The following is a 12,983-nucleotide window of genomic DNA, read 5'->3' as shown; positions in this document are numbered from 1 at the left end:
TTTTTTTTTTTTTTGAGACAGGGTCTTGCTCTGTCACCCGGGCTGGAGTGCAATGGCACGAACTCGGCTCACTGCAACCTTCACCTCCCAGGTTCAAGCGATTCTTGTGCCTCAGCCTCCCAAGTAGCTGGAATTACACACCAACAGGCTCAGACAATTTTGTGTAGTTTTAGTAGATGTGGTTTCACCATGTTGGCCAGGCTGGTCTCAAACTCCTGGCCTCAAATGATCCGCCCGCCTTGGCATCCCAAAGTGCTGGCATTACAGGTGCGAGCCACCACACCTGGTCCATATTACAGTACTTTCCAAATAAGATTTGAGGAACAGAATTCTAAAATTCCCTCTCTTCTCTGGGCTAAGCACTGCCTTTTTCTAAGGTACAAACACCCTAAGCGGGGAAGAAACACTTTTAGAGTCTCACACACCTTAAGTGAAAAATATTTTTCCTTGACCTCATGAGACAGTGTAAGAGCCTGAAACTCCTTGTGACTTTCAAGTTGGAGCTCAAAGCAGATCCTGGAAAACTGAAGACAACAGATAGTACTTGGTTTCCTTCACTACACTGCCACAGAGGTCCATGATCTCAGTGTCCTGTTCTGACTCCTTAAAGCTGCTCCTTAAAATAGGCAATGCCCTCATCAGGTCCCCACGAGAACAAGGGCAAGGCTGGCTGAGGACAGATGCCAGACTTCCCAGTGTTATTCTTCCAAAGCGAACGCTAGGGAGGGGTACAAATATTTTTCGCAGAACTGAGGTTGAGCAACGGCTGCAGGAAGCCCTGAGAGTACAGAATGTTCCCATGCATGGGAAAGCTCCTGCGCTTCCCCTCTAGCCAGCAAAGCTTCTAGCCACGGCTACTCCAAAGGACCAGGGCCGCTGTTTTCATGCCTGAGCTTCAGCGGAACCCCACCTTCCCAGAGAGTCAATTCTGTGGCAGCATCTACTCCCAAGGTTCTAAGATTTAGCAGATTCATACGATATACAATGACCTACTTGGTTCTCTGCCCAGGCAGCTATCCACCTACCACCTCCAGCCTCAGCCCCACCCAGGCTCAGAGATTAGTCTTTTAAAATGAGTGTCAAAAGAGCAAGCCTTCCTTGGTCACTCAAAGGACTTACACTTTTACACTGTTAGTGGGAATGTAAATTAGTACTTCTAATGAAAACAATATAGAGATTTTCTCAAAGAACTATAAGTAGAACTATCATATGACCCAGCAATACCATTACTGGGAATCTAGCCAAAGAAAAAGAAATCATCATATTAAAAGACACTCATACTCATGTATTAACTACAGCACTATTTACAATAGGAAAGTCATGGAATCAACCTAAGTGTCCATCAATTGATGACTGGATGAAGAAAATATATACAGTATACACCACAAGAATACAATGCAGCCCTTAAAAAAAATGAAATCATGTCTTTTGCAGCAATAAAGATGGAGCTGTAGGCCATTATCCTAAGTAAAATAACTCAGCAACAGAAAATCAAATACTGTGTTTCTTACTTATAAGTGGGAGCCAAACAATGGGTACACACGGACATAAAGATGGAAACAACAGACAATCGGGACTCCGAAAGAGGAGAGGATGAGAGGGGGATGAGGGTTGAAAAATTACCTATTGGATATGATGTTCACTATTTACGTGATGGAACAGTAGAACAACAAATCTCACCATTACATAATATATCCATGTAACAAATCTGTACATGAATTCCCTCAATCTATTAAACAAACAAACAAACAGAAACATGGCATCTGTTAGAGCTGCTCTGACCTTCTTTGTGTCCCAGTTCTGGGAAGTTGGCACCAGCTGTATGCCTGAGATACAATTCCAACCCTTCATGGCAGTTACAGGAAATGAGCTGTACATAGTAGCCAGCCCCTTCTTGCCCTGCTACTGGGCTTCTCTGTCTCCACCTGCTTGTGTTCATGCATCCCCATTTACCCTCTCTACGTACAGCTGGAAGAGCCCATCCATTCTCTCTTGTAGGATCTACCTGAGCTCATTCCCCACCCAGATGGACATTTCTTTTTTTGTCTTCTTCCTTGATCTTCAGGATGGATGAGCTCACATTTCCTGTTGTTAGGTCCCTAACACCTCCAGTCTGGCCTTTCCTGTCACTAACCAGTTCCTGTTGGACACTAGAAACCTGTCAGGTTACTGCAGATTGAGGTGGGGAAGAGGGTGAGGTGAAGACTCTTCTTGGAGCAAGACTGGTGTCTGAAAACCTGAAGCCATATTGAGCTCCTGGGAAGAATAAAACTTGTTGAAACCATTTCCCACTGCCCCCGCTCCCTGCTCTGCCACCTTCCAATCTGGAATTCTCATTACCTCCCTCACAAAATTCTGTATGACAACATCACATTTATAAGGCATCCAGCATACCACCTGGCATGTAAGTGCTCAATAATTGCTAATTTTCTTCCACCCACCATGTCTGTTCCAACCCTCGGTTTTTCTATCCAATTTAGGAGTTCCCAGGAGTGAGGAATATAGAAAGAACACAGGGTGAAGAGTCAAGAGATCTCACACAGAACATAAGGCTCTGCCACAACTCACTAGGGGAATCTAAGCAAATCAATGTAAAATGGAAGGCTGAACTACATCAGACATTTTCAAGTTGGTTTTTTTTAAAAAAAAAACAAAAACAATGGAACCCTGTTTTCCAAGGGAAATGTATGCAGGATAAAAGCACAGAGCTGCACTGGCTGAAGGGGTGGGGGGGGGGGGAAGAATCCTGTATGGGATCCAGTTATCTCTGAGAGAGCTCTGAGTCTGTGAAGCTTAAGGCTGCTTTCTCTACCACTAAACTAAGAGCTCAGCTAGAAGCTGGATTTCTCTGCCTTTTCCACTACTTCTGCACAATATCCATCATTAAGTTCTATACACCATACATAGCACTGCTATGTCACTCTAACACCTGACTTAGAAACCACCTCTTCTAGCCAGAGATAGTAACTATAGAGACAGTGACAATGATCCTGAGGACAGAAAGACCCTTACCGGACAACCTTTGTGCCATTCCGGAGAACCTGCATATCCACAGCATAGGTACCATCTGCATGGGCCACCAGGTTGAGCTCTGAAAATTCTGCCTGAAAAATAACAATAGGGGAATAAGTTCACAATCCTGACTTTGCCAAGTCCTCTACATGGCAGTAGCAACATCCTCACAGTTTTCAAAACATGTTCACATACTGAGTTAGTCTAATTTTCATAGCAACACTGTGATAAAGGTGGGACAGAGATAATTATCCCCATTTACCAAAGGAGAAAATTGAGCCTCAGAGCAGTTAAGTAACTTTTCTGGACAAACAAAACTTATCACTGGCAGAGAAAGGAGCAAAACTCAAGTCCTCTAACTCCCAGCCCAGCATCCTTTGTGCTGCCTCTCTAAAGAGTAAGAATGTGGACTGAGACAAATGTCCTTTTATCAGTTTCAACATAAAAGCACTAGGTTTAAATTCAGGCAACTAGGTTTTAGTTATGATTTTGTCCTACCTAGTTGCATAAAACATTAAGCAAGTTACTTCTCTCTGGGTTTCAGTTTCCCCGATCTATAAAATGGGAATAATTTTTTATCAATCTTGCCTATCTAACAAGTTGTTTGAAGAGAGTCAGTAAACCATAACACACTATATAATGAATGATGAGTAACTTCTTTTATCACATAGGAAATACATGCATTGTTGAAACTGAACATCCCCCTCCTCCCCAAATGGACCCAATCACTATTTATTATGAAGCAAAGCATGGAGCAAGGTTTAAAAAAAAAAAAATTGGTCTTTCAGTGCTTCACTGTATTAAAACAAGGAAGTGTTCTTTTCTAAATTTCCTCTAACGTATAGCCTCAGGCCCAGAGGAGCCATCACTGGGGGCGGCACACCTGAACGGCAGACATGTGCCTACCGAGAAATCTCTCGCCACCAACAATATGGACGTAACGTGCAATGTCCTGAGAAGACATTCCTCTAAGGTTTTCCTCATTCTAAGAATCTTACACTGCAATAGGGGCCCAAGAGCCAAACTGCTTGCTCATCTATAGACACCAGAACCATAAAAAGAAATCAGAGAAATGAAAAGATGCAGACTCCAGGACCATGCCTCACAGAGAGAAAGGTCCTAGGGAAACGGTAGGAGAGAGAGGAGATGCAGAGTCCAGAATCCAATGATGGACACAGTACTCCACTTAGCAGAATGAGATGGTTCACTCTGGCGTGCCAAGAGGAAACCGTGATGATGCAGATGCAGCTCTGGGCTTCAGGCTGATTACCTGTTCCACCTTGATATCATAATCTCCAAGGACTTTTTTGCCCCGAAAGCACTTGGCCCTGGAGAAAGGAATAAACCCACACAAATTAGTTTTGTGCAAGTATTTAAAGTCAGACATTTACTTTTACAAAGACGAGGACCACAGGAGACATATCCCCAGAATGAGGGCCAAGAGACCTGGGTTCTGATCCTCATTCTGCTATGAGATCACCATAAGACAAACTATTTCCTCTCTTTTAGCCTCAATTTACCCATCTATAAAACAATCTAAAACATCCTTTCGTTCTCAGGTTTTGTTATGATAAAATCTCTGGTCTTTCGGCTATAAAAAAACACCTAGAAATGGGAATTTCCCCAATTTTATTCTTAGTAAAGACTAGGTCAGCTTTATACATTGCTATAGTTTCCTTATCTTCCTTGATCCTTCATTTTCACTATGGTTTTCTATTTGGATTTTTAGTTTTTAAAGAAACGGTTATTATCACTTTACCTCTTCATACCCATACGAAAAGGACCTGAGGCAATTAATAATTTAAAAATATAACCAACAAAATAAGGATTAAAGAACAATCAATGAATAAGAGGAAATTAATTAGACCAATAGAGAAGGTAGGGGGAAAAGACTGAGGAAAACCATTGCATCTGAACACAAAACTTAGCCCATATTTCTGAGCAGTCAAGAAAATGGGTCAAGCTGAGTTACACAGTACATAGTATCTTCCCAGTTTGTCATGGATCTAGAGGAACGTCACATTAACGCTTTAATTAATCCCCATAATAAGTAATGAATCCCTTATAAACAGATATGTTTATGCTTATATTAATTTCTACCTTGCTACTAACCTTCCCTGCCCACATTAGAGCTCCTTATCTGCCCATTTAGGCTGGTTCTCTATTTGTCAAAAGGGCCTTTTCATACTCTACCTCTTAGGTCGGTCAAGCTTGCTTTTTTAGTGCTTGAAATTTCCAGCTGTAATACTTCACTGGAGATTTTTTGGGAGTCTCTCCCCAAAATAAAGGGTATATAAACCAGTATTTATTAGGCATCATGTTCTACGGATATGTGCGAGTTGTTTTCAAGAACATCTCATTTAGTCCTCATAAGAATGTATGAAGATAGGGAGAAGGGAGAAAAGTCTTCATTTCAGAGACAAAGAAACCAAGATTCAGAATTGAAAATGGTGTATTCAAGGCCCTATAGCAAGTTAGTGGTGGAGCCAGTATTCACAGCCAAGTCTGTGGCACTCTGAGCCCAATGCCCCTCACACAGCAGACACTGTCTCCCTCTGGTGATCTATCTCTCCATCTCTGCTCACACCACTACAAAAATGGACTTGCCCTATGTGTGCTGCATTGCATTTGTTCCCATTTTCCTTATTCTACTCACAAGGGACTTAATGATGTTGTGAGCACTAGTCCCACTACAAATACTTCCTACCCTGGTTCCTGTCAACTACCCAGGACGAAGCCAGGCTGTTTCCTTTTCTCTATGGGTTCTGGAACAGCCAGTTCTAGGAAGTTGTCATTTATCCTATCCAAGTCCCTGGCCACCCTCAAATTGCTTCTCTGAGGCACTCAGCCATCCTGGAGCTGGACCACTTAAGTCCATCCCCAACCTCTGCCCCAATTCCTTATTAAGCTTCACACCAGCTTGTTTCTAGGACCCTGATCAACTTTCACAGCTCAGCGAGCCCCTCAGGCAGGGGCCCTGTAGCATATTCCCTTTCTTTGCCTATTATTCCATTTTATTTACAGGTTTAACTAATAGAATCTAGTATGGCACTATCACTTCTCTGCAGACCTTGGAATCTGCAAGTCTTTGTCCATGACTATAAAAAGGAGGAACTGGAGTAAATGATCCATGAGATACCTCTCTTTCATTGGTGAGGTATGTCTACCTTGTTATCAGCAATGCTTTTCTGATGCTTCCTATTTTCCTGTCTAAAAATAGCTCTTCTGTGAGGTAAACCTCAGAGATATTAACAATAACCTCTCATTTGGTATGGTGCCTTGTATTTGCAAAGCATGTTCCTTGCCCTAGTTGTTTCTCACAACTCTGTGAAGCAGCCAGGAGAGATAATGCGGTCCTTTTGGCTGATGGGAAGCTGAAGCCCAAGACAATTAAATAACATGCCCAAATCAGAAAAGTTCCTGGGAGTTAAGGCTAGAACTAAGAGTTTACATCTAGGTCCTTACATGCTGCCAAGTTTCCTAATTCACTCATTTATTTTGTGGGTTTTGAACACTGATATTAAAGTACATTTATAGATTTGGGCTGGGTTTATTTGCCACTTCCTGTACCTGCCCATTGACCAAGTTGGCTAATGAACTGTTTTCATGCCTTCCCTCCACCCCCACCTCTGTAGATATCCTAATGCCTTTTCCTTAAGGTAATTTGTCCTGTTGGAAATCTCAGTGTGTGTTTCCTGGCCCAGGGTCACTGACCTCTCTTGGCTGAGCCACCACCTTATAGAAAAGGAGCCAAGATGGCCGGCAGATAGGACACAGAGCTCTCTTCTGGAGAATGAGCACATTCTTGCAGCTCCAGGCCCTTGGACATTTTGATTCCAGGTATTTTCATGAAAAATTGTGTAACTTGCTAGCAAATGATAGAAGTACTTCCTGGTACTAAGGGAGCACTAGTACAGGGCAGTTTAATAGAATCCAGAGGATGGGCTCTGGAATCACAATCTGGGGTATGAATTCTAGCTGTACCCTGTCCTAGCTGTGTGACCTTAGGGGCTTTTAAATTTTTAAAAAATAGTATGTCATGTGGTTAAACACATCAACCAATCTATCTATCTTTAAAACTATATAAAAGGATAAAATGAAAAGTAAAACTTTCTCTTTTCCCATTCCTCTCTTATCACACATAGTTCCCATTATCAATTATAAGCATATACTTCCAGTGGGGAAGAAAAAATTGTGACTATACCTGCATACATATATGCTTCAAGCACATACATATGGCATGCTACATACATTTTGAAACTTGATTTTATTTTTCACACTTAAAAATATATCTTAGTGATATGCTTTCAGCACATATTGATGAGCCTCTTCCTTTTTAATATGAAATTCCATTTGAAGGACATACAGTAATTTAACCAATATTTACTGGTACACATTTATTGGTATTGGCATTATTTATTGGTAAGCACATTAGATTTCTAGTTTCTTGTTTTTGCTATTATAAACAATGCTACAATGGCTTACATTTAAAAATATATTCATAGGATAAATAATTTATGACAGAATTGCTGGTGCAAGGAACAGACACAGTTATGGTTTTTACTGAAATTGCCAAACTGTCCCCCACCCAAGAAAAAGATGATACTATTCTTAACAGCATTTGAAAGTTTGCGAAAACTACTCTACTTCCCTTAGTTTTCCCACACAGTCCCCTGCAGAAGATTGGAACAGATAAGATGCCCAGTATAGACTTTTTTTTTTTTTTTTGAGACAGGGTCTTGCTCTGTTGCCCAGGCTGGAGTGAGTGGTGCAATCATGGCTCACTGTAGCCTCGACCTCCTGTGCTCCAGTGATCCTCCTGCCTCAGCCTCCCAAGTAGCTGGAATTACAGGCACATGCCACCATGCCAGGCTAATTTTTAAAATTTTTTGTAGAGACAACGTCTCACTATGTTGCCCAGGCTGTTCTTGAACTCCTAGGCTCAAGCAGTTCTCCTACCCTGGACTCTGAAAGTGCTGGGATTCTAGGAGTAAGCCACCATGCCCTGCAAATATGGACTTTCTGATTGGCAGTCTTGTCAAATCTAAATTCATCCCCTTGTGCTCAATTTTAAACAGAACCCAAGATGTACATCCTTGAAACACAGACTAAAAATATCTGTAGTGCCTGTGTTGTTAATTTCCCCCTATTGTAACATTTTCTTAACAAGCCTAGCAGCTGAGGATCTATGTAAGTTTAATAGCTTGCAGCTTCCTTGATGGACCAGGTAATGAACCATCTCCCCTTATTGCTAAAATGAGCAAAAGCTTCTAGATTTAACTCTTGTTACTCAAGAAAGTGAATACCTTCATCAATTCCCATCTACCTACCAACCAGGGCTTGTGAGGGTGAGGAATATGACTTCAGAGACTTCTCTCCTAACGCCCCACAACACTTGGCTCAACCCAGGCAAGCCTAGCTTAAATACTCACTCTTTTATGCATGGGACAATGAAGAAAGAGTTCTAGAAACAGGAGCCAGGGAAGCTGAGTTCAGACCTACTTCTATCACTTTTCAGCTGTGTGACTTTGGGCAAGTAATGCCTCTCTGCGCCTCAGTTGTGTCATTTATAAAATAGGGCTAATAATGATCCTAATAGTGAACACCTGCAATGTACTAAGCACTATTCTAAGTGTTTTATGTACTTTACCTCATTTAATAAATGTTTAGCTCACAGGTGGTTGTGAAGATTTAATGAAATCAGGTGACATGAAAATGTTTTGGAAATGCTGAAATGTTATGCAAATATGAAGCACTGTTAGCAAAAAGCAGCAAACATTTATGCTATTTTAATATGACTACAGCCAACATGGCTTCTTCCTTTTCTGAACTTTCATCACATTTATTGCCTGATCATGATATTTGGCTCATAGCATCACCATCTTATAACACCTTTCAAAGTCAGTTGTCTAATAACTGGACACCCCTCCCCCACCTCTGCCCTCAGACCACTAGATTATGTAAGAATGCTTCAAAGCAGGTACGATCCATATGTGAGTCTTGGATTGTTCAGAACATTTTCAATTTTAAATACTGATTATGTCTTATTGTTTGATTATATGTTCTAGGCCTGTACAAATATAAACACTATATCCATAGATTTCCAAATCCTACACAGAGATGTGACTCAGTAGCCTCACAATCAGGACTTGCTTATTGACTGGCGATGTTAGGAATGGTGGTTTGGGCTGGACCACTGGAGAAAGCCAGAAGAGACCAGCCTCAGGATGGTGTCTATTTTTGCAGGCCCAGCCATCTTCTCTTCTCACATGTGTCAATTCCAAGAGTCAAGTTTTTTTCCTCCTCTCCTTGCCCACATGAAAGCCTGTTTACAATGCCTGTCTATATTGGTGCTAAGGACCTGAAACAACCCACAGTATAAATCCTCCCCCAGATGACTGTAATTTGCATAAAGATCAAATCTCAGACAAGAAGATGACAGCACTAAAGATGGATTCACATGCTCCAGAAGGCATTTAGGGAGGAAGACTTTCCTACAGCTCTGGAAATAGTGCAGCACCTAGTAAATGCCTAGCACTGGTCTAGACATTTATCTTTAACAAAGTACTAGTTTCTGGCTCTTACTGACTCTGACTCGAGCCTTGTTCTTTCAACCAAGCATCTCAAGGCTTCAAGAAGTTAGAAAATAAACTAGAAATAGTAGGAAATTCCTATTTCCCAGCCTATACTGTTAGGGTAAAATCAAGCCTGAATCCTGGTGCAAGTTTGTGAGTGATTGCCGCCACCCAGTGGCAAGATGAGTACTGCAGCTAACTGCAGTCAGCTCACCACTCACTCCACCAGCTGAATAGCCGCGGACCCTACTGGCACAGGTATTCCTCCAGCTGCTTATCTGCTGCTCTGCAAAACCATACCCGAAGATTAACTGTCTCTTCTAAAAAGTATGCATCCACTCCCCTCCCCCAAATAAGGTGGATAGCTAGATTTTGCAACTTGTAGAAAGAAATGCCGTGGTTAATTAGAAAATTAAGCAAAAATTTACTGAGCACCCAGTTATAGGCTGGAACTATAAAAACTGACAACCATTAGTGGTTACCAAGTAAAGAAGAAGGCACAATCTACAAAAGGACACCAATACCTACATAGGGGTCACTGCTAATTTCCCATTCAACTCTTCAGATTTACATCTAGCATTCACATTTCCACCTTTCAATATTTTACTTTAAAAAAAATTTTTAAGCACACAACTAAAACAATAACTTTCATATAGCACAGGAAGATGTACAGTGGAAAGAAAGGTTCCTCTACCTCACATGTCAGTGGAGAAACAGAAACAAAAATGAAAGAGTGCAATTCAGGGTATCAACTGCAGCAGACATACAAGCATAGCATTACAGGAACCCAAAGGAGGGAGTCATTCTCCCTGCCTGGAGAAGTCCAGGAATGCTCCACAAAGACTGAACTGAGTCTTAAAGAATCAGTAGGAATTAGCCACACAGGAAGGAAGACACAGGATTGCAAAGTAAGGGCAAAGGCACAGAAGCCTGGGTGGGGCTCTGGGCAATACAGGAGCCTAGCACACTGCTGGATGAGCAGTGAAGAGCAGAGGTTCCGAGGCAGGTCTGAGAGGCAGAGCAAAGGGCTTTAAATGTCAGGTGGAGTCACTGCGACTTGAGGGCTAGCCTCCAGATGGTTTTTTACAAATTTTCATTATAGAAATATCCTCAATAATCATCAACATTTTACCAATCTTTTTCATCTATTACTGTGTTTTTGTTGTTGAGACCATGGTTTGAGTATTTTAAAGCAAATTCCAACATGTCGTTTCTCCTGCCAATTTTTTTGAGTTGGAGTTTTGCTCTTGTTGCCGAGGCTAGAGTGCAATGGCGCGATCTTGGCTCACCGCAACCTCCACCTCCTGGGCTCAAGCGATTCTCCTGCCTCAGCCTCCCAAGTAGCTTGGCTTATAGGCATGCACCACCACACCTGGCTAATTTTTTATGTTTTTAGTAGAGATGGGGGTTCTCCATGTTAGTCAGGGTGGTCTCGAACTCTCGACCTCAGGTGATCTGCCTACCTTAGCCTCACAAAGTGCTGGGATTACAGATGTGAGCCACCATGCCTGGCCTCAATTTTTAAGTATCCTCTCTAACTGGTAATGATTCTTATTTTTATGATTTACAGTGGCAAAACAGACATAATGACATTTTCCATTTAAACCACTTTTATGTATATTGACAATGTTGTGCAACCACCACCACTACCTATTTTTCAAAATTTTTCATCATCCCAAACAAAAACTCTGTAGTCAATAAGCAATAACTCCCCATTCCTCTCTCCCCTCAGTCCGAGGTAACCTCTAATCTACTTTGTCTGTATTAATTTGCCTATTCTAGGATAATGACTTTTTTTTTTTGACTTCGATATGTTTATATTATAGGTATAATACATAAAACATCTAGGGTGAGACTCTATGTTCTCCCCAAAAGAAGAGAACCAAGCCGTCCTTCCCTGCTCCCAGCCCCAGTGATAATGACTTTTTAAATATAAATAACACGCCATTGTCTCACCAAACAAAATTAACAATTTTTATTAACATCTTTACTGAGTCTGTATTCAAGTTTTCTCAACTGTCTCAGAAAATACTCAAAGATTTTAAGCAGCGAAATCATATGGTCAGATATGCCTAAGATCTGAGAGACTGCTTTCTCTGGAATACGGAGAAGACTGAAAGGAATGAATCAGTGCTTAAGATCATTTCAGAAGCCAATGTAGTAACTAGACTTCAGGATTTTTTTATTTTACTGGCACTTGGCAGACCAATACTTATTGCATAGCACTCACCTGACAATTCAATTAATCACTTGATTAAGTCTAGGAGCTTAGTAGCTAGCTAGGAAATGACAGTGACATTTAAAAAATCGGATTTAGGCTGGGTGTGGTGGCTCACACCTTCTAATCCCAGCACTTTGGAAGGCTGAGGTGGGTGGATCATGAGGTCAGGAGTTTGAGATCAGCCTGGCCAACATGGTGAAACCCCGACTCTATTAAAAATACAAAAATTAAGTGGGCGTGGTGGCCGGCACCTGTATCCCAGCTACTTGGGAGGCTGAGGCCAGAGAACTGCTTGAACCCAGAAGGCAGACATTGCAGTAAGCCGAGACTGCACCACTGAACTCCAGTCGGGGTGAAAGACAAAGCTGTTCCTAAAAAAAAAAAAAAAAAAATCAGGCTTAATGAAATGACATTACACTTTATAGAACTCCCACTGTAGATGTTCTAGAACAAAGAGATAAATAAAACCTCAAATAGGCAGGCGTTACATTGAAGGGGTTTTCAACTCAAATTTGGATTTGTTATCTAATTTATGGACAATAAAGCTTTCTTTCAGTACCTGGAGAAATTTCTTTTATGGATAATTGGTTTGGTTCAGAATAAGAAACAAAGAATAGGAAGACATGAATACTTTTCTGGATAAAGGCGACATTTTGTGGCTGATCTTTGATATTATTAATTCACTGATTACATTGTTATATCAAATGCTCTGCAACTAAGGCACATCTTAGAGAGCAAGCTGCATGGTGTCTTAGTTAACATTCATATAAATGATCTGGAAGAGAGTGCATGGGGAAATTGCCAAGGTTGCAGATGGCATTCAGCTCTTCCAGGGATTAAAATGCCAAGCTGATTAGGGGTAAACTGAAAGAAGATGTGGACGTGGGCAGAAAAGTGGCAGAGGAGTTTTAATGTGACTAAGTATAAGAAAACACATTCAGAGGAAATAATCTTATCAGAGGATCATGAACTGGAATGCTCAACTACAATCACGTAAAGGAACCTGGAATGACAGAAAATTGTTTTCTGAAGACAGTCCCATGAGCTGTAACAGGCAAAACCAAAAAGACTGAGAGAGTGAAGGGTGAAAAAAATGTTAGTTATCACTAGAAAGCTTATGGAAACCCAACATAAAGGTCTACTCACACCCTAACCCCATCCTGTGCAAGCTGTAA

General features: G+C 41.3%; 1 protein-coding gene across 3 annotated transcripts in view; it reads right to left on the bottom strand.

Annotated features, from left to right (window-relative positions):
* Nucleotides 1–12,983, bottom strand: part of SYN2 (synapsin II) — a 237,243-nt gene that overhangs the window by 83,635 nt on the left and 140,625 nt on the right. For all 3 annotated transcript variants that reach the window (XM_032262256.1, XM_032262258.1, XM_032262257.1), the window contains exons 2-3: nt 4,283–4,340; nt 3,013–3,104 (exon numbers count right to left, since the gene is read on the bottom strand). In XM_032262256.1, the coding sequence (XP_032118147.1) occupies nt 3,013–3,104; nt 4,283–4,340 (150 nt within the window). The remainder of the gene's footprint in view (nt 1–3,012; nt 3,105–4,282; nt 4,341–12,983) is intronic.

Source organism: Sapajus apella, unplaced genomic scaffold (assembly GCF_009761245.1).
Source record: "Sapajus apella isolate SASKATOON/1434 unplaced genomic scaffold, GSC_monkey_1.0 scaffold128, whole genome shotgun sequence".
NCBI lineage: Eukaryota > Metazoa > Chordata > Mammalia > Primates > Cebidae > Sapajus > Sapajus apella.
The sequence above is the reverse complement of the archived record's forward strand: the minus strand, read 5'-3'. Positions and strand labels throughout refer to the sequence as shown.